This window comes from Pipistrellus kuhlii, unplaced genomic scaffold (assembly GCF_014108245.1).
Source record: "Pipistrellus kuhlii isolate mPipKuh1 unplaced genomic scaffold, mPipKuh1.p scaffold_m20_p_2, whole genome shotgun sequence".
NCBI classification, from domain to species: Eukaryota; Metazoa; Chordata; class Mammalia; order Chiroptera; family Vespertilionidae; genus Pipistrellus; species Pipistrellus kuhlii.
This window is the reverse complement of record NW_023425515.1, coordinates 129,079,092-129,105,280: the sequence shown is the minus strand read 5'-3', so window position 1 is coordinate 129,105,280 and position 26,189 is coordinate 129,079,092. Positions and strand designations below refer to the sequence as shown.

General features: G+C 45.8%; 1 protein-coding gene across 1 annotated transcript; it reads right to left on the bottom strand.

Annotated features, from left to right (window-relative positions):
- Positions 1-21,471: 21,471 nt before the first annotated feature.
- Positions 21,472-25,129, bottom strand: LOC118724524 (PRAME family member 20-like). Its single transcript, XM_045583810.1, has 3 exons — positions 24,807-25,129; positions 23,310-24,092; positions 21,472-22,102 (listed from the first exon to the last, which is right to left on the bottom strand). The coding sequence occupies exons 1-3, from the start codon at positions 25,094-25,096 to the stop codon at positions 21,559-21,561; spliced, it is 1,617 nt and encodes a 538-aa protein (XP_045439766.1). The 5' UTR covers positions 25,097-25,129; the 3' UTR covers positions 21,472-21,558.
- Positions 25,130-26,189: the final 1,060 nt, after the last annotated feature.

Genomic DNA, 26,189 nt, shown 5'->3' with positions numbered 1-26,189 from the left:
CACTTCCCTCCTCTCCTCAGGTGCTCCTCACCCAGCAGATCTGTCTCTATATCCTGGGTTTATCTCTACAACTTAAATCCCTGAATGTTTTTCCTTAGGACCCATTTATAATGGCCACTTATTTTCTTGAATGGCATTGCCTTGATCATTCTTATTATTTATGTTTGCCCGGGTTTCTCTTTACTTCCTGGCTTATACTCTTTGAAACAGCTTTCTTAATCACATTTATTCTGACCAATGTTTTTTCTGCCATCATTCTTATTTCTTTAAAAAGATTATTTTTTTAGAGGCACATTATGCCAAAATTTTTTTTTCACCCTTTTAGAATTCTTTTTGCTTTTATGAAGGAGAACTTTCAATGGATCGATTTCATCAGATTTAATTCTGTTTACTATTTATAAACATGATAACTGACTAATATTCAGTTTTCCTTTTGTTATCCAAATACCTTTCTAAAAAGTAGGCCATGATAGCTTGCCAAGCAATAAAAGAAAAAGCCTACAGAAAAAAAAATCATTACTGAGATTTTATTGAAATATTCCAAGTGTTGAATAATGATGATGACACAGAAGACACTAGTGCTTTTCTTGTGATTCTTAATCTTGAGACTGAGACTAGGAGACTCATCTGTTGCCAGAAACTTTAGTTATTAGATTCTCATAAGCTCAAAGAACCCCATTTCTCTTCTTGCTGAGATATAAAACAGAACCATAAAATCATAGTTTCTCCTCACTTTTTTTTTCTACTGGATGGGAGAAAAGAAAAAAAAAAGAATGAAAGTATCTACCTGCCAGATATTATGGTATTTGTTTTATAGATGACATTTCAAATAATCCTCACAGTGACCCCATTGCCCATATTTGACAAGAGAATTTAAGCTCAGAGCAAGTAGGTAACTTAACCAAAATCACACAGGTGTTAACTTGGCAATATCAGATCCAAACTCACATCTGCCTAAAGCATGTGCTAGTTAACTAGAGCCATTGCTCAAAAAAAGACAAGGATCAATTACGAAACTGGGAGATGTAATATGGCTCCAGCAGTAAAGGCATCTGGCAAATGTTGAACTCTGTTTAACCTTTTGTGCTGTTTTATTCTCTGTAGCCTCAGGTTTGGCTGACTACCCAGAAACCTGAAATGCCACCCAAAGATAAACGTCAGGCTCCAGGAAAGAGGTTAATGAATGTATAGAGTTGGGACAACTGCTTGATGTTATCTGTTAACTTATAAATGCATTGTTCTTCTGGTAGTCTACATGATTGCCCACTATATGCTTTTATTAAGCACCTATAAAAAAGTGACCATGTCCTGACCGATATTGCTCAGTGGTTAGAGCATCAGCTTGCAGGCCAAGGATTTTCAGTTTGATTCCTGGTCAAGAGCATGTATATGGATTATAGGTTCAATCTCCAGCCCTAATCAGGGCTTGCACAGAAGGCAACCAACTGATGTCTCTCTCTCACATCCATGTTTCTTTTCTCTCTTCTCTTTCTGTCTCTCTCTGTCTCTCTCTGTCTCTCTCCCCCTCCTGCCCTTCCCTCCCTTCCACTCTTTCTAGAAATCAATGGAAAAAATATTCTTGGGTGAAGATTAACAACAAAACGAGACCCAGTCCTGGGAGGGGATGGATTCTTCCCGGCAGGCCACCACTGAAAGCAAGCAACTGTTTTGCCTGTGTATTTAGTTTTTCTTATTAAAAACTCTTATGAATTTGAATAACACTATGTATCAATTCTTCTGAATTGATTCTGAATTTAGAGTTTTGGGGCTTTCTTGCAACAGTCAGCAATCAATATTCAAGTGCCCACAAATATTAGAGGCCAATGCAAAGTAAGGAATTGTTCATTATAAGCCGGGCCAATAGAAGTTAGGGTGGCATAGGCTTCAGAGGTCAGATTAGGAAAGTAGTTTCTGGGAGTGTGAGGCAGACAATGAGGTCCTACCAGGATAAACCTGGAGGAAATTATAAAGTGAAATAAGCCAGACAGAGAAAGACAAATACTGTATTATCTCATTTATACACTGAATGGCCAGATTATTATGATCTCTGAATGCATAATAATCTGGGCACTCAGTGTATATCCTATATAATAAAAGGCTAATATGCAAATTGTCCCTTCGACCAGGAGTTTGACCAGCAGGCAGGCCAGCCAACTGCCCATGTCCCCTCCCCCTGGCCAGGCTGGCCGGACTCCACCCATGCACAAATTCATGCACCAGGCCTTTAACTTATACACACACACACACACACACACACACACTGATTATTGATATGACCAGATTATTATGTGTTAAAAAATCATAATAATCTGGCCACTCAGTGTATATGAAATTAATAAAATTAATAAAGCAGAGTATTACAGTGGTTACCATGGGCTGGGAAGAGGGTAAATAAGAATGAGGAGATTTTAGTCAAACAACACAAAATTAATAATTCCATAACATGAATAATTCTGGAGATCTAAAGCACAAGCATGGTGACTATCCTATATAATAAAGAGCTAATATGCAAATGGTCATCACGTCCTCACGCCATCATGCCTTAATGGCTCAGACACTCAACACTAGGGAGAGAAAAATGGGGACCATTTCCAGACTGCAGCCCAGGAAAGGACAATCTGCATGCCCCACGGTCCCCACAGTCCCAGGAACCAGCAGCTGTACCTGCAGGCTGGGAGAGGGACAAGCTGGCTGCCCCACGGTCCTGGGTGCCACTTCCTGCTCCTACAGCCCAGGAGAGGGACAGGCTTCCCACCCACAGTCCCCTGTGGCTGCAGCTGGCCTGGGTGAAGCTGGCCTAGGTCCTGGCTGCCTGCAGCTGGCCAGAGGAGGGGATCCTGGTTCCTGGGTGCAGGGTGAGGCAAAGGCAGTTAGGGGTGATCAGGCCAGGAGGGGAGCAGTCAGGGGTGATCAGGCAGGCAGGCAGAGGGATTAGGGGCGATCAGGCAGGCAGGCAGGCAGGAGAGTAGTTAGGAGCCAGCAGTCCCAAATTGCAAGAGGCCATCAGACATCCCCTGAGGGGTCCTGGATTGGAGAGGGTGAAGGCCAGGCTGAGGGACCGCCCCCCACTCATGCACGAATTTCGTGCACTGGACCTCTAGCCTGTATATATATAAAAGCCTAAGCCACCATTACAACCAGTTGACAGAATGACCGGTTGACTAGTCGCTATGACATGCACTGACCACCAGGGGGCAGGAGCTCAATGCAGGAGCTGCCCCCTGGTGATCAGTGTGCTCCCACAGCCAACCTCCCACAGTCCCTTCTCCTGGCTGGTGCCCCCTAACTCCTTGCATCGGCCCTGATCGGGTCTGGGAGAGACAGTCCTAATTGGCTCTGATCACCAGCCAGACCAAGGGACCCCACCTGTGCACGTATTCATGCAGTGGACCTCTGGTACTTAATAATACTGTGTTGAACACTGGAAAATATAATATGCTAGGTGTATAGATTCCAGATATATTCCTTGCACACACAAAAATAGTGACTATGTGAGGAGATGGTGTGTTAACTGGCTTGACTGTAGGAATCATTTCACTATGTATATAAAACCATTCAAGCCTTAGCCTATTTGGCTTAGTGAATAGAGTGTCAGCCTGCGGATGAAAGGTCCCAGGTTTGATTCCAGTCAAGGGCACATGTCCAGGTTGTGGGCTCCATTCCCAGTGTGGGAGTGCAAGAGGCAGCCAATCAATGATTCTCTGTCATCATTGATGTTTATATCTCTCTCTCTCTATCTCCCTCCCTCTCTGAAATCAATGTTATATATAAATAAAAATAAAATCATGTTGCATACCTTCAATAAATACATTTTTATTTTAATTATTTTAATTTTTAAAATTATTTGCTTTAAAAATACTCAAAATTAGTTGTTAAAGGAAAATATGAGCTATATTAAAGGAATTATAAATTTAAAATCTTAATGCAAAAACATGGTATTAATATTTTAACACTAATATGAATACATTAAATCTGAACTTCTCAGGAACTTAACAATCATTGAGGTAATCTCTCTATTTTTCCCTTCACCTCTTCATTCTCCTTCCCTCACCCTTAAATGATTAAACTTTACAACTGGATTATTTAAATTAATGTTATTTTTGTTAAATAGAATTGTCTGCTCCCTAGTCTTATTTTGTAAAACTAAAAGCAAAAGTAAGTTACCTTTAGCTTCTAAGGCATGTTTTTGAATCTCATATCTTTAAAATTTTTTAAATATATTTTTATTGATTTCAGAGAGGAAGGAAGAGGGAGAGAGAGAGAGAAACATCAATGATGATAAAGAATCATTGATTGGTTGTCTCCTGCATGCTAAACACAGGGTAGAGTCTACAACCCAGGAATCGACCTGTGACCTGTGACCTCAACGCTCAAGCACTGATCCACACTGGCCAGGCACTTTCAAAGCTGCTAATCAACATTTTTTGTTGTTATTGAACATTGTTAAAGTGTCCAGAAACTAAGCTTTCCCAAGTTGTTTATACTACCTTCCCCTCCCCTCCTCTCCTTCTCAGCTTTCTCAATGGAAGGACTGATACAGGCAGGGCTGGGGTGGCAGAGACAGAGCTGGAGTAGGAAGAGTAACGGAGAGAAGGGACAGCTTTCCACTTTCTTTGCATGCACCTCACAACCCATTATTGAACATTCTACATTAGTAGTCTCAGGCTGCAGTCCTGCCCCAAGACAATATTTGACAGCCAACGTTCTAAGTTAGAGAAAAATATATACTTCATTTCTTTTAACCTGGAGACAAATATTCTACTTAAGAAAACAGATCGATGCTTATACTGACTTGAAAATGTGACATTTTTGGGAATTGCTGGGTTCAAATAGCTTTCTGGAGCTAGGAAACCAAAGAGCCTGCCAGCTGACATTTTTTTCTCAGGGGAGAGAAAAGGTAGAGAGGAGAAGCAAATTTGGATTCAGAGCCTAAAGTCTGGCTTAGATGTTCAGCCTCTCTGACTGAGAGGGTGCTTTCTTGCTCCTGTGTTTGGTGCCATGCCAAGGGGACTGCCAGACCACAGATAATCACTGTTAACTTGCAATGGGAACCAGAGCCATTAAGGCAAATGTTAAGAGCCTGTTCCAGGATCCTAACATTTTAGAAGCCAAAGAAATAAGATACCTGGCTAACCTTTTTTACTGGGGCCTAGATGGAAACTATGCTGACCAGCTAAATTTTAAGCAAGGATGATGACTTTTCCATGATTTGTCATAGTAGAAAAACAAATTTGCTGTAACATGGGCACTAGGGAAAACAAAGGCACCAAGCCTGGGTAGCTCAGATTTATGATGGGGCAAAGTTCCCTGGTTCTAATACCTCTAAGCTCCAAGGAGTTGCCGAGGTTGCAGAAAGCAACCGACACTGGGGCAGGATGAAAACGGAATTCCTTTGGCCTTCACTGTAAAACTCTCCTTCCTTCTCACACTGTATTTCAGAAGATCTTGCTACAAGATTTGCAAAAGCTAGATCCCTAAAGGTTATTTTCATCAGAAGTTACAACTAAATATCCTGAGTAATAGATAAGGATGGGTGGAGGGATTTCTCCAACAGTTTAAAACATTTCACTTCTTCCATTAAAAAAAACAACAACAACACAAAAAAACTTTAAAACTGATTTTTAGAGAGAGGGAGGGAGAGAAAGAGAGAAAAAAACTTCAATGTGAAAAAGAAACATCTATCAGCTGCCTCCAGCACACACCCAAGTCTGATCAGTCCAGTCTCCCATTTCCTGCTGCGTTATTAGATGTATTATTAGAGGCTCTCACCTAGAGATAAAGGAGACCAAATCTTTTTTATTTTTTTTTTATTTTTAAATTTTAAATTTTTATTTTTGACAGTATTACAGATGTCCCCCTATTATCCTCCCCCCCTTGTCCCCACCTCCACCTGGCCCCTGTTCCACACCAGGCCTTCTCCATACAATTGTCCGTGTCCATGGATTATGCATATGTGCATATATTACTTTGGTTAATCTCTTCCTGCCTTCCTTCTGAGATCTGTCATTCTGTTCCATGCATCCATGAGTAGACTACATCTTAAATTAACCACATGTGTCAAACACAAGGCCCGCGGGTCAAATCCGTCCCGCCAGGCCTTGCAATGTGGCCCGCACCGCGCTGTCATCACTGCACTCCGCTGCGTTTCCATCACAATGACAGTTTATGACTGTTCAGTAAACCATTCGGCCCACAATTTAGGCTGGATTTTAGATTTTGGCCCCTTCTCTGATTGAGTTCGACACCCCTAAATTAAGCAATACAAAGCCCTGGCCAGATAGCTCAATTGATTAGAGCATCATCACAACACTCCAGGTTGTGGTTTGGATCCCTATCAGGGCACATACAACCATCAACAAAAGAATGCATAAATATTGATCTTTCCCTCCACCTACCCCTCCCTGTCTAAAAAATAAAATAAAATATGATTGTCCTGGCTGATGTTGCTCAGTGGTTAGAGTGTCAGGCCACGCAACAAAAGATCTTGGATTCGATTTCTGGTTAAGGGCACATACCTGGGTTGCAGTTTCAATTCCAGCCCAGGTCAGGGCACATGTGGGAGGCAATATGGATCTCTCTCTCACATCCATGTTTCTCTCTCTCTCTCTTTCTCCCCCTCCTCCCTCCCTAAAATAGATAAATAAATAAATAAATAAATAAATAAATAAATAAATAAATAAATGGAAAAAATATCCTTGGGTTGGGATTAACAACAAACCAAGAGTCCAGCTGGCATGGCTCAGTGGTTGAGCGTCAACCTATGAGACCAAAAGGTCACGGTTTGATTCTTGCTTAGGGCATATGTCTTGATTACAGGCTCTATCCCCAATATGGGGCATGCAGGAGGCAGCCGATCAACTATTCTTTTTCATCATTGATGTTTCTATCTCTCTCGCCTTCTACCTTCCTTTCTGAAATCAATAAAAATATATTAAAAACAGCCGAAACCGGTTTGGCTCAGTGGTAGAGAGTCGGTCTGAGGACTGAAAGATCCCAGGTTCAATTCCGGTCAAGGGCATGTACATCTCCGGTAGGGGGTGTGCAAGAGTCAGCTGGTCGATGTTTCTCTCTCATCGACGTTTCTAGCTCTCTATCTCTCTCCCTTCCTCTCTGTAAAAAATGAATAAAATATATTTTTAAAAAAATATATATATAAAACAAATAAATAAGATTGAGATTTTTTTTTAAAGCAATACACAAGTAAGGAAGTCTTTAAATGCTTCAAATCTATTTACTTATTCAACAAACATTTACTGAGCACTTTCTATGCTACCTACCTATTGTGCTAGGAACTAGGGAATTTGTAGCAAAGAACAAAGCAGACATAAATCCTTGCCCTTGGCAGTTCTATAACCCAGCATCAGACTGCTAAAATGCCGAATGCCGAGTTCTAACAAGGTGCCGAGCATTTACTGGAACCAGCAGAATCTTTTGTGATTAAATAAGTTTTATCATAGATTTTGTGGATTCTAAGAATAATCTACTCTACAAAGCATATTAAAAATGCAAGATATTAATAGAAGAGACATTAAAACCCTATTTTTTCAAAGAACTGAATCACTTTGCTGGTTAGAGATAATATGCAATCAGTTCTGAATCTAAAATGACTTCGGAAAGTAGAGGTATGGCACAAGGTCATACGCTCATCTTTCTACAGGTTTTCCAAACATCAGCACTGCATTAAAAAGAAAATGGTTTAAAAAGAAAGAAAGAAAAGAGAAATCCAAGGCCTGGAAACGAGAAGCATAAGAATGTGAGTTGGTGTTGCAGAAAACAGTGATCAAGCTATTCCATCCATTTATTTCAGTAAAAGCCTTCTTAGCGGTATTTTAATTCTTCCATTATTATTATTAATGTTTTTATATTAGGTTTTACTTTGTGAGGTTGAGTTGAAAAATTAAATAAGAGAATAAAGAGGAAAATAATCAGCCACACTTCTACCATTTAAAATCATTGCTTCCAGTCTTTTTTCATGTCTATACTATTTTTAAAATATTTCTCTATCTCATATGTACACACTTTTAAAATATATATACCATAGATATATGTATATTATCTATATATCTATATCTATATCTATATCTATATCTATATCTATATCTATATCTATATCTATCTATATCTATCTATCTATCTATCTATCTATCTATATATATATATAGATATATATATAAAACCAAAGTATTTTTTTGTTGTTATTAATCTTCACCCCAGGATATTTTTCCATTGGTTCTTAAAGAGAGTGGAAAGGAGGGAGGGAGAGAGGGAGAGAGAGAGAAGTGAGAGAGACACATCATGTGCTCCAACATCAAATTTGCAACCTAGGTACATGCCCTTGACTGGGAATCCAACCCATGACTCTTAGGTGTGCAGGCCAACACTCTGACTATTGAGCCATGCTGGCCAGGGCCATATTCAACATATTTTAAATTAGAACATTAAACTAATGCTAAAGTCCCTTTTGAATGTTTTCCCTTTTAATTCCCAGAAGTAATCATTATTTTAAGTTTGATGAGTATCATTCTATATACACTGAGTGGTCAGATTATTATGATTTCTGAACTCATAATAATCTGGCCACTCAGTGTATATCCTATATAATAAAAGGCTAATATGAAAATTGTCCCCTTGACCAGGAGTTCGACCAGCAGGCAGGCTGTCCTCTCCCCCTGGCCAGGCTGGCCAGACCCCCCCCCCCCCATGCATGGATTCATGCACCGGGCCTCTAATATATATATATATATATATATATATAATTTACACACATATACATATACACATACATATACATACACACTATACATATACATATATACGGAGTGGCCAGATTATTATGCATTCAGAGATCATAATAATCTGGCCACTCAGTGTATACATGACCAAAACTGAGTCAACTGGAGTATTTCATAGCCTGGTCAAAGCTAGGTCAAATATTAAGCCAAGTGAGTTAGCTTCCATGCTCAGAATTTTTTGGCTTGGAGCTTAGGGGGGGAAATATGTCTTTGTCTATTGGCAAAACTATGAGAGGATGGGGGTTCTGTTAAGATAAAAGGAGTTCTAATGTAATGTTTACCCCACATTGCCCGAAGATCTAAAAATATCCTCTCCCCAACCCCTGTTTCCTAAATAAAATTCCTCTTCAGGGTGCAAGGAGAGAGTAATGGGGTTTGTAAAAGGAAGCAATTCACATTGAGACACGGACAATTTAAAGCTTCCCCATGTAGATAATGAGGAAGGTTGTACATGTGTGAGGAAAAGGGGTATAAGGAGAAATCATTGTGTAAAAAATCATTCAATTTTGTTGAGAACCTAAGACTACTCTAAAAATATATAAAGTATAGCCCTAGCTGGTTTGGCTCAGTGGATAGAGTGTTGACCTGTGGGCTGAAGGGTCCCAGGTTCAATTCTGGTCAAAGGCACATGCCCGGCTTGATCTCCAGTGGGGGTGTGCAGGAAGCAGCTGATCAATGATTCTCTCTCATCATTGATGTTTCTATATCTCTCTCTTCCTTCCTCTCTGAAATCAATAAAAACATATTTAAAAATATATAAAGTATATTTTAAAAAAACAAAAAAACAAAAAAACAAACAAACAAACAAAAAACTTCCCTTGAGGCCTTGCCTTATGAGTGAACCTTTTTATGACCAAGCAATTCTATTCTTTGGTGTGTAACCAAGAAAACTGAAGAACTATGTCCACACCAAAACTTGTACACAAAATGTTCATGGCAGCATTATTCATAATGGCCAAAACGCAGAAACAACTGATGAACGGATTTTAAAATTTGGTTATCCATCCAACAGAATATTATTTGGCCATAAAATAGGAATGGAGTTCTGATAAATGCTACAACAAGGATGAACCTTAAAAACTTAATGCTAACTGAAAGACACCAGTCACAGAAGACTACATATGGTATGCTTCCATTTATATAAAATGTCCAGAATAAGCAAACCATAGTGGCTTAAAGTAGATTAGGGGCTGGGGGAGAGGAGATGGACAGGGACTACCAATGGGTTCAGGGTTTCTCTTTAGGTGATAAAACTGTTCTGGAATTCAATAGTAGCAATGATTGTACAGCCTTGTAAATGTACTAAAAAGCCACTGAATTGTACATTTTTGAATGGTGAATTTTATGGTATGTGAACTATATCTAAATTTCTTTTAAAAGGCTGAATTGTTGACTTTCCTGGTAGGACTTAACAAGGGGGCGGGGAGTATTTTTGAGCAGCAATGGCTTTCTTACATTCCCCTCTTCTCTATGCTGTGCTCTTACCACACCTTCAGCAAACCAGAAGCAGAGGGCAACATGATCTGCACTTCCACACCGAAGTTAACGGAAATATTTTCATCAATCTTAAGATTTTTCTCCCATAATTTACTTTAAAATTTGGTGACACTTCTTATCATTAGTAAGTGCTAGGGTAATGCTTGGCATGCCCAGATAGAAATGAGACTCATTAGGCAGAAGACTGGAAGTAGGAAAGACCACTGGAAAACCCCAGTTTTGACATTATAGGCAGAACTGCCATTAGACAAAAATTATGAGCAGGTGTTCATCTTCAGAGGCTCCCATCTTTTCTTTCTGTCCTTTTCTCTCAGATCTCAGTGCTCTCTCACACACCCTTCAACACCCTAGGAATCTGGGATCCCTCTCAATTGGTGACTCATCCTTGAAATTAGTTTGTTATTAACCCAATTTAAAACTTTAGTCCATAGAAATATTCACAAAGTACACAAAGACACATGTGTAAGAATGTTCATTGTATCATTTTAGTAATCGTTTCCAATCAGAAATAACCTATAAAATTGCTAATGGGAGAAATACTGCACATCCATTAAAACAACAACAAAACTCCTCCTTCACCTGGCCGGTGTGGCTCCATTGGTTGAAGCATTGGTCCTGTGCACTGAAAGATCATGAGTTTGATTCCTGGTCAGGCACATATGGGAGGCAACCCATTGACATTTCTCATTCACCTCTCTCTCTCTCTCTCTCTCTCAACAAACAAATGAAAAATTCAGCTCCTCATGGAAGATTACAGAGTGGACTCAGGGTGAAAGCCCCTCCTAAACTAAAGTGTACTGGGCATGGTTATGGGTGAGAATTGGGATTTGGGTAGGGATGAGGAACTACATAGAGGCTGATTTGGAATCCCAAGCTTTTGTTAGAAATAACCCCCACAACCCGTCCTTCATATCTGAACTTTAAAGGGATTATGTACAACTTTCAACATTATGTTGCTCAAATGCTACGTATCTATATGCATCTCTTAACCACTCAATTACGGGCTCCTTGGGCTCATTAATTTTTGAATCTCCAACATTTAGCAGATTGCCTGGCATATAGCAGAAGTTCAATAACTATTTTTTAAAAACAAAATGATGTATGACTGAACTTATTGCTTCCAACAACGTTAGTTATTCCATTCCCCGTGTACCTACAACATGCTCTATCCTTCTGTGGCACCTTGTATTGTAGTGTATTTGTGTTAATGTCTGCTTTCCCACCAGAAGGAAAATCTTTTGTGGACAGGAACCACATACACCAAGCATAGGGCTTTGTGTATAATAAGCATTCAATCAATAATTAATGCAATTGGGGGGGAAAAGGTTTTTGATAAACAAAAGTAATTATTATGATCTAATTAATATGTGAAGCAAATGTATGTATGCTAACTATGCAGAACTATAGATAGGACTTTAATGAGGACAATGGGTGGGGGGAGGTAAGGGTAGAGGGTGGGGAAATAGATGGAAAGAGGCTATGGGGGGGAGGGGGAGGAGGAGAAACAATTGTGATAATCTGAGCAATAAATATTGTGGTTTTTTTTTTTAAATAGGACTTTATTTTCACAGTACTGTCATCCTAGAGCCAACAGAGACAGTGTGAGGTTGAAGTGAGCTGACTGATGATATACATAGCGCATTGCAGCCTGAGCAGTTCAATCAACTGACTGTTCCTCTCTCTTTCCCTCAGGCCTCTCCTCCAACTGATGATAATTTTGACCTTCACACTGTAAGGAAAAGCAGCACCTGGAAAAATCAGAATGTTACTTCAGTTCAAACAGAAAGTCAACTGTAGAATCAAGACTGGATCTGCCCTCTCAGTCGCCCTGGCATTGATCTGCTGCCCAAGCCCGGGCATTGGGTACGTGGGGACAATTTCGAAGATTGACACACAGATGACATACATCAAAGGCAAAGCTGCTTGCCAATTTTATCCCTTTCCCCATATTTGGAATAATGGAGGGGAGCCTTCTCTATCTGAGATCTTCGGACCCCAACATTTATCTATTTTATATCCCATACTCTCCTTAATGGCTTGTAGGTATGTCACAGTCTCAGCAGTAGGTAGGGTGCAATTATCTTTATGTTGTGGGAGGAACTTTGAGGTATAAGCTATTTAATATTCTGCGCACAATTTGTAGGTACTCAGTTTAGTCACAAAGGCTGTTTAATGATGCTGAACATGGAAGTCTGGATTGTCTATTTCCAAGCTGTTATCTAGGCTGGCTAAACTATCCATATTCCTCTGGCCTGAACTCCAAGAGGAACTGGAGTTTGGGGTCCCACCTGTATAATTCTGGTCAGCTGGACCAGGGTTTCTTACAGCATTATCGACACTTTGGGCCAGATAATTCTGTTATTGGACTTATCCTGAGCATGATAGGATTTAAATTTTTTACTGATTGATTGATTTTGAGAGAAAGAATGAGAGATATTTGCTATTCCACTTATTCCTTGGCTGATTCTTATATGTGCCCTGACCTGGGATTGAACCTGAAACTTTGGCATATCAAGATGACACTCCAACCGAGACGCCTGACCAGGACTAATGGTACAATCTTAGCAGCATCCATTGTTTCTATACATTAGCTGCCCACAGCATCACCCTCTCCTAACCAGTTGTAACAACCAAAAATGTCTCTAGATTTTGCCACTGTCCCCTACGGAGCAGAATTATCCCCAGAGAACCCCTGATAGAGACCCTTGCTCATTATCTTCTAGGCCAGAAACAGATGTTTCTACACCCCTCTTACCCTCAGCCTAGGTCATGTCTTCTTTCCCTGAGCCTTAGCTTTGACTCTCCCTTATTTGTCTGGCACTTACAGGACTCCTGGTTGTCTGAGCTCCTTGACTTCGTTTCCTGCTGACCTTGGGATAACCTCTTTAATTTCCTGTTTCTGCCCATGAACTTCTGGGCCAACAAAAGTAATGCATACCACAATATTTATAACATTTATTTAATAAACTTCTATTACTATATATTCTGCTCTGATGGTATGCTAGAATATGCTAGAGATTTTAGGACTTATTGTTTAGAATTATGTTCAGTTGCAAGTGACAGTGTCTTGAACAAGATAGAAGTTGATGCCCCAGCCAAGTCCAGAGTGAGGCAGGCCAGAACCAGAGTGGTGATTTTGCTCCATGAAGTTGCTCTGCCAGGCCTGGCCTCTCATCTAAGATCACTTCATGGTCCAAGATAGCTGCTCACCTTGAGTCATTGGCTCTACCAGCCAGCCAGTAGGAAGAAGGAAGGAAAGAGAGGAAAGCTAAACTAAGGAAATTTCCTGGAGGTTGCTAGATAACACCTATGCTTACAGGTATTTTGTCTGAATTTAATTACTGGGCCACACCTACCTGTAAGGAAGGCTGAGGAAATGTGGCTTTTATTCTGAGTGGCCATTCGGCTCACTTAAAAACTAGGGGTGAAGTATAAGGTGACCAGATTTTAACATTGGTAAAGCGGTACACCATTGACCTGGGTGGGGGGGTTGATTAAAAATTTGGTCTATATGGAGCAACAAAAATTTTCATAGAACGCAATCTCCAGAGCCAGTTGGGCAGCACTTGAGTTCAGCCACACAAGGGTCCAGGCCACAACCAGCATGTCAGATACCTCTAAGGGAAATTCGGGGTGCCAAAGTAGTTGGCAAAGATGGTACCTTGCAGGAAGGAGGGCCAGTCTATTATTATCAGCCCTTTACTACCAGTGACATCCTGAATTGGAAACATCCCACGCCAATTTACTCTGAAAAACCTCGGGCCATGAGAGACCTTCTAGAACTGATCTTTCAGACCCAGAAGCCCACCAGAATGGACTGCATGAAGCTCCTTTTAACATTCTTTAACACTGAGGAGCACAGGAGAGTAGTAACAGATGCTCAGAAGGGACTCCAGACCCAGACCCCAGCAGGACTATTAGATACAGACACATAGGCCAGGGACACCTTCCCAGATGAGGAACCCGATTGGAACCCGAACTCAGAAGATGGAAGTACTGGGCTAGAAAGACATCGTCTGGCTTCCTCCAAGGGGTCAGGGTCAGAGCCAAGAAGTCCACGAAAATGGCTAAAATCTCTAGGTTTTCCAGAAGCCTGATGGAAGTCCAGCAGCTTTCTTTTTTTTTTTCTTTTTTTTAATATATTTTATTGATTTTATACAGAGAGGAAGGGAGAAAGATAGAGAGCTAGAAACATCGATGAGAGAGAGTCATCGACCAGCTGCCTCTTGCACACCCTCCACCGGGGATGTGCCCACAACCAAGGTACATGCCCTTGAACGGAATTGAACCCGGGACCTTTTTCAGTCCGCAGGCCGATGCTCTATCCACTGAGCCAAACCGGTCCCGGCCCAGCATCTTTCTATGAGAGGCTATGTGAGGCATACCGATACACACCACCTTTAGACCTAAGGACACCGACAATCAAATCATGGTAAATGCCATTTTTGTAGGCCAAACCTAGCCTGACATCAGGAAAAAACTATAGAAACTGAAAAGGTTTGCAGGAAAGAATGCTACTGAACTGCTAGAGATAGCTAACAAGGTTTTCATCAATGGAGACAGTGCAGCAAGGAAGGAGGAAGAAAAGAGAATACCAACAAGGACTAATATAATAGCAGCTGCTTTTAGAGGCTCAGGCTCCCAGACAGATACAGACCAGGGGGGAAAAGGAAGAGCAAGCCTGAGACGGGACCAGTGTGCCTATTGTAAGGAAACAGCACACTGGAAGAATGAATGTCCCAAATGGCAAAGTAAAAACACTGGGCCCCCTTTTCCACCCAGTGGCTATCAACCAGAGCCACCTGAAGCAGATCTCACTGGGCTAGCAATGGCTGATTCCAACTAGGACAGACCGGGCTCATTCCAGCTACACCTCCACGAGCCCATGGTCAGAATGAAAATTGGGGGCCAGACTGTGGACTTTATGGTTGATACCGGAGCTGGGCACTCAGTAGTCACTCAGAAAGTAGCGCCTTTCTCAGGAGAGGAGGTCACCATTATTGGAGCTACTGGGGACCAGACCCATCGACCATTCTGCCGCCCTCTCTGATGCCAACTTGGCGGTCATCAAGTAATTCACGAATTCCTGTACTTTTCAGACTGTCCAGTGCCTAATGGGTAGAGAGCTTTTAGCCAGTATGGGGGCAGATGTCACTTTTGCCCCAGATGGCTCATCAAAGCTTAGCCTAGGTGAGGAGGCCTCCCCAATGATCCTGTCCTTAGCAGTGCCGAGAGAGGAAGAGTGGAGACTTTATACCCCTAAACAAAGACCTTACCATTAGAACCTGAATTAGATACGGAGGATCCAAGATGGCTGCTCGGGTAGACACCTAACCGCAGCAGCACACAACAATTTCAATGGAATACAACTAAAATGTAGAGTGGACATCGCCCAGAGCTACAGGTAGTTGACTGACTGAAAATTCTACAACAAGAAGGAAAGAGAAAACCAGAAGGAAAATCAGAGGAGCTGAAAAAAAAAGCCTAAGGTACAGAGACATGCTGCGCGCTCGCGCGCGCAGAGAGCTCACAGCTGGAGAGGAGGAGAGGGCTGGGTGCTGCCTGGCGTTCCCTAGCAGGAAAGAAATAAAACCCCCAGCCTGGGCTAAACCCCTGAACCGGCAGCGCTGAGCCCCAGTTATGGGCCAGACTCTGGGGATCCAGGCTCTGGCAGGGGGAGACGGGGCTGTGAGGCAGAATCCCAAGCGAGCAGCGAAAAGCAGGGCCCCCGGAGTCACACGCACATAGGACTATGTTGACTCTGATGCTGGATTACCTTAGCGTGAAGAAACAAAGCCTCTGGTGGCGGCGATGAGCCTCAGTCCAGACTGCTCTGAACCCCAGTCCTGGACCAGACCCTGGGGACCCAGGCTCGGGCAGGGGGAGACGGGGCTGTGAGGCGGAATCCCAGGGGAGTGGTGAAAAGCAGAGCCCCCAGAGTCACGCGCACTGCGCGCAGAGGACAGTCTGTTGACTCTGATCCTAGACTCCCCTAGCGGGAAGGAGAAAAAAAAAGCTCCAGACTGGAGGAATGCGACAGGGAGCAGGAGCCCCTGCCGGACACCAGCCAGGACACCAGCCAGCCGGGTGCTGGCAGGGAGCCGGGCAACGGGGCCCCCAGAGGGGGGGTGCCCCTGAGCCATCGACCTCTGAGCGCGGGCAACGGAGCCAAGGCCGGGGGCTGCTTCCTGGGCGGCGCCGACCCCGGCAACAGGCTGGAGCAGCACAGGAGCCCACGGAGAACAAAGGGGTGCCACAGGCCAACCTGCTGAGCTCCCAGGACAAGGAGGAAGAAACCAAAGTTCTCAATGTGAAGAAATCAAGTGAGAGCAAAAGATAGTAAAATTACTTAAGAAAGAATACAAAGAAGATCTTGAAAAATCAAAGACTAAGTCAGAACTCAACTCACCAGCCAACATTGCAACATAAATGCGTTTAAAAAAAAAAAAAAAAGGACAGAATGTTGGAACAGCGGCGGCCAGGCCTAGAGTGCCCAGGCACAAAGCAGTGGCAACTGGGCCCGGAGTAGCAACGGCCAGGCCCCAGAGCAGCAGCAACCAGAACCAGAGCAACAACAGCCAGCACTGGAGCAGCCAGACCTGGGGCAGTGGTAGCCAGGCCTGAGGCGAAGGCAGCCAAGCCCAGGGTGGCCGGTCTAGGAACACCTAGACCCGGAGTGGCCAGGCCCGGAGAAGCCAGGCCCAGAGCAGCCGGGCCTAGAGCAGCCAGGTCCAGAACAGCAGTAGTCAAGCCCGGAGCATCCAGGCTGGGAGCGGCCAGACTCGGAGCGGCCAGGCCCGGGGCAGCCGGGCCCAGAGCAGCCGGGTCTGGTGCAGCCATGCCAGGAGCAGCGGCTGCCAGGCTGGGAGCGGCCAGGCCGGGAGCAGCTGGGTCTGGTGCGGCCAGGCCCGGAGCAGCGGCTGCCAGGCTGGGAGCGGCTGGGCCCAGAGCAGCTGGGCCCAGAGCAGCCGGGTCAGGTGTGGCCAGGCCCGGAGCAGCAGCAGCCAGGTCCAGAGCAACTAGGTTGGGAGCGGCGGCGGTGACCAGACCTGGAGTAACTGGTTGTGGAACGAACCAGAGCAACAGAGGCCAGGCCCAGAGCAGCCAGGCCTGGAACAGCTTGCTCCTCGCCTGCCCCTGCCCCACGGCTGCCTCTCAGACATGGCTGGAAACTTCTGTGGGAACTTGAGGGTCTGCTGAATCAAGTGATGAAGGCTTACATCTGGATGTGTTGAGTTAGTATAGGGCTGGGGTGTTGATCTGTGAGTGCCATGGGTGGGGCCTGGATGAGGCTGGTTGACCTATCTGGAAATGTCTTTTGTGTGAAATGTATCATTGGGCATGTGGTGGTATTATTGATATGAGAAAATGCTAAGTAACTGATTCACTATCTGAAAAGGGATTTACTATCGGGGAAAGGGAGGGAGGAAGAGACTGAACATAAACTGCACCTATGGATGAGGACAATGGGGGATGGGGAAGGGGCCGAGGGTCGGGTGGGAACCTGGTGGAGGGGGGAAGAAATGAGGAATCTTTGTAACAATATGAACAATAAAGATTGATTTAAAAAGAAAAAGAAAAAAAAGAACCTGAATTAGAGAAGGAATTCCCACTGGTCTGGGCAGAAAGGAATCCTCCAGACCTGGCTAAGGACCAGGCACTGGTTCCAATCGAGTTAAAGCCTGGGCCACAGCCTGTTAAAATCCTCCAATATCCAATTCAAAGGGAAGTACGCCTAGGAATCCAGGTCCACTTACACTGGCTGCTTCAGTGGGGACTTGTTAAACCATGCAGGTCTCCATGGAACACACCTCTTGCCTATCAAAAGCCTGGGACTAATGACCATTACCCGGTGCAGGATCTATGGGCTGTTAATAAGGCTGTCATAACCCTGCATTCAGCACTGCCGGACCTCTACACTCTTCTGGGGCTCATCTCGTCACAGGCGGAATGGTTTACATGCCTAGATCTGAAAGATGCCTTTTTTCTGTTTTTGATTAGAGCCTTCCAGTCAGCCTCTCTTTGCTTTCCAATGGGAAAACCCAACTACAGGGGCCAAGGAGCAGTTCACCTGGACTAGACTGTCACAAGGGTTCAAGAACTCTCTTACTCTTTTCAGTGGAGCACTATTATCTGATCTAAGTTCCCAGGACAGGAATTGGGGTGTGGTCTACTCCAGTATGTAGATGACCTTCTATTGGCCAGTTTCACACAAGCTTGGTGCTGGGAGGGAACACTAGCGCTTCTGAGACTACTAACTGAAACAGGTTATTGGATATCCAAGAAAAGAGGCACCCATTTGTCAGAAAGAAGTCAAGTATCTAGGCTTCTGGGTCACCCAAGGGAAATGAAGGCTACTGAAACCAAGGGACTGAAAGGAGGCTGGCCGTATGTGCCATCCCAGTCCCTAGCACCCAGTGGCATATTCAGGAATTCCTGGTGTAAGGTCTCAGCTGAGAGGTTTGCAAGGCAGAAGCAAGGCACATTGTCCAGGCCATTAAAAGGGGGGAAGTTTTAATCTGCACTCCATCCCGGGCGAAGCTTGCTGGTTCGAGGGTGGGCCAGGGAAGTTCGCGCCAAAAGGCGGCATAGGTACTTCTTTTATGCAGCTGTTTGGGGAGGGGAGGGCGGAGGGCATGAGAGGTGTGTGTTCCTGCCTTGGGCCAGGGGTCTAGGCAGGCCCTAGGAAGGCTAGCCAGCTACCTTTGTCACCATCCACCTTGCAGATGCTTGCATCAGCTCTGGGCTCCCCCCTCCCCCCCCAACACCTAGGAACAGCAGGATTCTGTAGAATTTGGATCCCAATATTTTCAGACTTGAGGTTCTTGCCTGAGGTCCCTCCACCCAACAGCACCAGCCCCTGCGGTGGAGTCTTTCTTCGGGTGCCCTTATATTAGGATCACTGTGATGGGTTAATTTTATGTGGCAACTTGACCTGGGGTCATGTTGGGGTTCTTTTGTCAGCCTTACAAAGGGGTCAGCATTCTGGAGAAAGGGTCTGCCGGTAGATGATTAAAGAGTCTGGAGATGAAAGATAATTTTGAAAGGCATTGGGGGTCAGAGGAGCTTCAGCTGAAGGAACTAAAGCCTCTCCTTGTCTAGGGCCCTGTGCTATTAATTAAACACAATCTGTCCTAAGGCAGTGGTCGGCAAACTCATTAGTCAACAAAGCCAAATGTCAACAGTACAACGATTGAAATTTCTTTTGAGAGCCAAATTTTTTAAACTTATACTTCTTCTAATGACACTTCTTCAAAATAGATTCGCCCAGGCTGTGGTATTTTTTGGAAGAGCCACACTCAAGGGGCCAAAGAGCCACATGTGGCTCTGAGAGCAGCAGTTTGCTGACCACAGCCCTAAGGCAAGGTGGAAATATACACTTCAAAAGGTAGAATACTGAAGCATTATCAGTTTAGGGAATGGGCTACAGCTGTTCAGGTGTTTGGCCGTCAGGAGGCAATAAAATTCCCTGAGCTGTCTGGCACTTAACAATTATCATATTTGGTTTTGGGGGAAGTGCCCTTTAGCCATTTCCAACAGGTAAACTACATATGTAGATCACCTTCGTTGAGCTGCCCAAGCTTCACCAACCTTTGGGTGAAACTCTTGTAATTATTACATGCTGGAATTGGTTCCTGGCATGGTCATCAGAGTTTTGAAACTCACAAAGCACCATTGGTACACAGAACACCAGTGACAACCGCTGAACTTGACAGCTCTAAGGATTTCCCAGGTAACTGGTAAAACCATTCTGGTGTGAATGGATGGGGTCAGCGTTTGATTTACTAGATGAGTGAGGAGATCTTAGAGTGCAGCTGGGCTTCCTGCAAACTCTTGGGGGCCAAAGTGGAATGGAAAGAGGAAGGAAGGAAGAATTCTCTGTTCTTGGATTTTAGCTGTTGGTGAACATAGGTTTCTGGTTGGCAGGGCATCCAACTACAGGGTGTGGACAGCTGCCCTTTATTCTCAGGCCTATGGCCTCACACTGGGGGGTACACCATGTGCTCTCAGGCCTTTGGACTTGGCCTCAGTTATACCCAATGGCTTTGTAGGTTCTCCAGCTGGCAGAGGGGAGGTATTAGAACTGAAGGCAGAAGCCTATCCCTGTAAATCTCCTACCTGCATCCATGTGTCCCTGTTGGCTATTCTGTGGAATGATCACAGGGAAGAAGCTCACTCGTTTGTGCAGGGTGTCTGCTCCCCTTCCTGACAGGCTGATTTCAAACACGCTCTCTAGTCTTGCTCCACAGAGAGTCCTTAATGGGAATAAGCCCCCCCCCCCCCCCCATGGATATGACCTGCCCCCCCTTCCTGGGTTATATTTTATGTGGTGTAGAAATCCTCAGAAAAAACTGTTATGCCACTGAATAACTGTAGTATTTTGCTCAAAGGAATTTAGATGATATCGCTGGCCGTAGCAGGTTACTTCCTCTGCACCAGGCTGACAGGCGTGGGCGGGATGGCCCAGGGACTCTGTGCCTCTCCAGTATGGACGAGCCCTTCTGGAACTGAGGGCCATGCCTTGTCCCTGAACCGCTCCGAGCAGAATTCCTGAGATGTGTGAATCCACCTGCAGAAGCATAGGGAACACTGGCGTCCAGGTGAGAGCAGACAGTAAGGTCTCCATCACTTCAGGGGTTGGTGGGCCACTTAGCAAGTCCCATTGTATCCACCCCCTGAGCAGCCACAAGGAGGTCAGAGATGCCCAGTGGGAAGAGAAGACCTGGAGGGAGGGATAAAATGGAGCTGAGCCCTGCAGCCAAACTGCATCCCAGCACTCCAGGTTCTGATCCTGAGCCCTCCCCATCTTTTTAAAAAAAAATTTTTTTTTTTTTTTTAGTAACTGCACAGTCCTGAGATGTAAAGTGGGGAGACAGGTGAACACATACAAGAGGACCACCAGATGGTTGCCTTTGAAATTGTCTTTATTTCTGATCATTTCTTTACAATCATCCACCCCAGGACTCACTCCCTCACAAGAAGATCAAGCCCCAATTCTGCCTCTCCCCAAGCATATGAGATTCATGTTTCTGATTGTAGGACACTTTGCCTTTGAAAGTCCCAATAACTCCCTGTCCTTTGTCCCTGCAATCCTGTAACCCAGGCTGTGTCCCTCCTGTTCCCCATTCACACTGAGCATGAACCTTACACACTGGTGGCCCCTGTATAATGCACTCCGCTCTGAGGTTTCAGCTTCCAAAGGCCCAGAAAGAAGCTCAGGTGCTCTCACTGAGCAAGGTCATTACAGGGGCACAGCACGGGGTCCCAGTCAGGAAAATGTCACATCATAAAACTCCCTGTGACCACTGTGCTTGGTGGCAAGGAGGATGGTCCTGGGCTGTCCTAACTCCCTCAGAATCCCCGTCAGCTCAGCCCGGACCAGGGCAAGCCTGTCCTGGCTGACAGTGTCCTGGGTGGTGTAACACTCCCGGGGGATGGGGTACAGCTCCAGCTCTAAGCTGCGCAGCCCGGCTGTGTGACGCAGCAGCTTCCCCACGGTGGCCAAGGAGAGGCAGTTCTCAGAGAAGGTGAGGGAAATGAGCTGGTGACAGCGGCTCAGGACAGGCAGGATGGCTTCGACTTGGGAGTCCACCATGGCACACTTATCGAGGTACAGATTCCGGAGGGTGGGTGACACTGCATCCAGCAGAACTCGAAGGGGCTCAGGACTAAAATCGGCAAAGTTGGCACAATACAGACCCAAGGACTTCAGCTGCCTGAGGTTCGGGCACTGGAACAGGTGTGTCAGGTCTGAATGGGTCAGGCTCTGGCAATGCGTAATGGTAAGTTTTTCCAAGGGGGACTGCAGGCACCTGCGAAGACACAGAGCAGTTAGTTCTGGGGGTAGGGGTGGCTGGTAGAGGGGGCCTCCTTGTGGGACATGACAGATTTGTCCAAGCCAAGAGTTGTCCTGACAATTTTATGAAGGGAAACACCCAGGAAGCCCAGTCTCCTTTTAGGCTGGGTCAAGTTCACCTCTTCTCCAGAGCTTCCTTTCCTCAGCCGCCATGCAGAGCACTGCACTCTGGAGGGTGCCTGGACATAGGGACACCCCGGGGACCTGCTCAGAGAGCCTGACGGTGTCTAGGTCAAAGTGGGCATCCCTGCATCTTATGATTGGGAGACAAAACCAACCATCCTGTCAACTCAGGCTCCCTCTGTCCACTGCTTGGCTCCAGGCACCAGACATCTTGACCACACGAGATTCTAATTCATAGGGAACTCAAGGGGCCCTAGCCTGTTTGAATCAGAGGATAAAGCTTTCCCTTTGGACTCAAGGGTCTCAGGTTTGAGTCAAGGTCAAGTGCACAGATCTCAATTGATGATTCAATGCCCAGCTTGGGTTTGGGGCATGTGCTGAGAGCAACAAATGGTTTCTCTCTCACATCATCTCTCTCTCTCTCTCTCTCTCTCTCTCTCTCTCTCTCTCTCTCTCTTTCCCGCTCTTTCCACTTCCACTTAACTTTCTAAAATTCATAGAAAAAAACACCATCCTCCTTTGAGGATTTCAAGAAAGGGGAGAGAGTAAACCAGAGGAAGACTCTGCAACATCAACTGGAGAGACCAGTGTGCAGAGGTGACTTCCATCCATACATCACCACAAACCACTGGTCACTCTGAAAAACCTTTCCAATCCCGCTTCCTTAGCTGCAGAATCATGCCTGTCCTTTCTACTAATGACCTTCCTGATACCCAGGACCATCTCTGACAGATGGGGAATCTGAGAGGCGCACGTGTGTTCAAGTGGCTGGTGGGCACAGAGCTCATGTCTGAAAATGCTCCATCTGATGTGGCTCTGCCTCCTCCTAACCCTCTTCCCAACACCTCATCACTTAGACTTCTGTCCCTTCACACACCCAGGCTCGCTGGGTCCCTCACTGAGGCAGTTCTGTTACCCATCCTGACAGGCTGATTTCAAAACATGCTTCCTTTGGGTGCTCATGGGATATCACCCTCAAAGCATCTAACAACACCACTCCCTTTACATTCTAGGGCTGCATCCACTGTTACACAGCTCACCTGAGCATCTGGTCCAGACGGCCTCGGAGGAAGGAGGGGGAATCCATGTTGAGCTCACGGAGGTGCTGCAGCCTGAGCATCTGAGAGAGGAATTGGGAAAAGGATCCCTGTTCCTCTAGCTCCTCCTGCTGCTCCTGCTGCTCCTGGTCCTCCTGCTCCTCCCTCTGCCACTCCTCTTCCTCATTCCACTCCTGTTCCTCTTGCTCCTGCTCCTCCCCCCTTGACTCATCTTCCTCTCCCATCTCCTGATCCTCATCCTCCAGTTCCTCCTCTTCCATATTCTCCTCCACATTCTCCTCCATATTCTCCTCCTCGTTTTCATCCTCATCCTCCTCACTCAGCACTTCGATGTGGGAGAGAGAGAGTTTCTGCAGGTTCCTCATCTGCCCCAGGTAAAGAGCAAACTTCCCCAGGGTGGGCAGGTCCCAAATGCAGTTCACTTCTGCCTCCTGGATGCAGTCCAGCTGCACCGCATCCAGGACCTTCCTCACCGTCTGGAAAAGCACCTCAGAAATCTTCAGCGTCTTGCAGCACAGGTGTACCAGCCCTTTCCTCTGCTGGGCCCATTGGATGACGTACATGAAAAATGCATATCTGTCCCTTTCGTTGAAGTTAAGGTCTAGGAACACCTCCACGGGAGCTAAGGGGTGCTCCGTGTTGGGGCTGGACCTGTGCACAGCCACTGGTACCATCGCTGAGGGCTTCTGGGTACTGTATCCACACCACCTTCTCCAGAAGTCTGCACCCAGGTTCCTTAAATCCAGCACCCGCAGTTTCCATCTCCTGTGGGGAAAGCAGGCCATTAGTCTAGATTCATTCAGGTCTACGTACATGACATTGGCTGACAGTGTGTCTCAGTGGTTGAGCATCTACCTATGAACCAGGAGGTCACAGTTCAATCCCCAGTCATGATATGTGCCTATGTTGCACGCTCAATGTCCAATGTATGTGCGTATGGGTGTACATGTGCGTGCGTGTGTGTGTGTGTGCCTACCTGTGTGTGTGTGTGTGTGTAGTATGCAGCAGATCAATGATTCTCTCTCATCATTGAGATTTCTATCTCTACCTCTCCCCTCTTATCTGGCATCAATGAAAAATGTTTTTTAAAAAGATCCACTGAATGAGGGCAGGTCAGAATGAGACTAAGCATCTGAGTTGAGGCAACAACCAGACTCTACCCAAACCCTGACCTTAACTTTGATTCTCAAGGTCAGTATCTCCCTTGCCCCTGCTTTGCTTTGCTCATCTCCTTCCATCCCTCCTGCTCAGCACTTCATGTACCTTTAACTACCACTGGGAGGAGGCAGGGCACATTTTGGAGGTGCCTCTGCCCAGTAGGCAGTGCTCCACTCCCCAGTGAGCTCAGCAGTGTGCCAAGGCTCCCTACCCTCACTGGCACCTTCAGAAAACCCGGGTCCCCTTAGGCCCTCCACACGCCCTGACCCCCTTTGTCTCCGGGATGCCCAGGACCCTACCAGGCACCGGGAGCAGCCTTACCTGGGGCGAACCTCCTGGGTAAGCAGAACGTCAAGCCCATCCAGCACGGCTTTTAGGACCTTGACCCGCGGCCGCTGCATCAGGCCCCCCAGATGGAGGACAGAGTAGGGCCAGGCTTGGGCCATCGCCTTCAGGGACTCCTGGTGGCGTCTACTGTGGAAGGCCAGGATGAACAGAGGCGGGAAGAGCTCGGCGGGCAGGTGCTCCAGAGCTGCGATGCCCGAGGCCTGGTCCCTCAGCAGGCGCTTTCCTGCCAGCTCCAGGAGTGTGGGCGGGGTCTGCATGCTCATCTTCAAGGTGCTCAGAAAGGAATCCTGCAGAAAGGACTGGAGAACAAGACATCCATGTCAGGCCAAGCATTTGCACCCCCATTGTCTGTCTCCCCATCCCTCAGAGGAATCAGCTCAGGGCCAATGATCAACCTTATGACCTGTACCCCTAAAGCCTCCAGTTCGATAAGCCTGTCCCCCGGTTGGAAAAAAAAAGGAAGAATATGAAAAGCTCTCCGTGCCAGGTCAGGCTTCGTGCCACCAGGAGGCCGACTCCTTAGCTGAGGTCGGTTCCTTACCTGCTGTGACCGGCTTGGCTGGAGCTCAGATCTCAGACCTGGTGGAGAACCAGGGCCCTGACTGCAGAGCTGAAGGACTCTGACTCTCTCCACTGGTGCCTGAGGTTTTTATACACCTTCTCAATTGCTAGCGTCCAATCAGAACCTCTGGTCTAAACCCCTCAACCTGATGGGATTTTTGCCTTTCTCCATATTAATTGGTTACCCCAGAAACGAGATTAGGAAAGAGAAAGTTCGAGAGGGACAAGGGTGTGGCCTGGGTCATTGATTACTTCCACAGACACTGACTGAACTTGACTGATGGCCCACAGTTGTCATCCTGGGTGTGAGACAGTGAAGGGTGAGATGGGTTCCTGACTTCAGACAGGAAAAAACACAGCCTGAGAACATGGCTGCTGGGAGGCCGTTGGCCACCTCAAAGTAATCCAAATTACCCACAGTGAAAACAGCCGAGAAGGCACCAGTGGCATCCCCACAGAAGGAAAAACGTGTCCCTGCATTTAGTTGTCACTCAGGTATTCTGTCAGGTGACATAGCAGATCATTAGCTCCCCAGGGAGCAACGAGTGAGCGACTGAGGATGCGCGTGGCCCTTCAGACCACAAGTCTTCTCTGAGAAAGGCCAGGTCACAAGGATCATGAGAGGCAGGAGTCAGGGCTGGGCAAGGTAGCGCTGGGCCATCCTAATGAGACCCTGTGAATGACCCTGGGCCATGGGAAAGATGGGGGATTTTTCTTGGAAAGAAGAGAGGTGGAAAAACACTTCTCGGGGTGAATTCAGTACCTAAAAGAGATAAACTGGAGTGAAGACAGTGC

Bases quoted from the DNA above. Each gene is read 5' to 3' on its own strand.
- LOC118724524 (XM_045583810.1), bottom strand. From the start codon at position 25,096: ATGAGCATGCAGACCCCGCCCACACTCCTGGAGCTGGCAGGAAAGCGC. The intron at 24,093-24,806 runs GTAAGGCTGCTC...CTTTCCCCACAG, and splicing joins ACCCAGGAGGTTCGCCCCAG to GAGATGGAAACTGCGGGTGC. The intron at 22,103-23,309 runs GTGAGCTGTGTA...GTGTCTTCGCAG, and splicing joins CGTCTGGACCAGATGCTCAG to GTGCCTGCAGTCCCCCTTGG.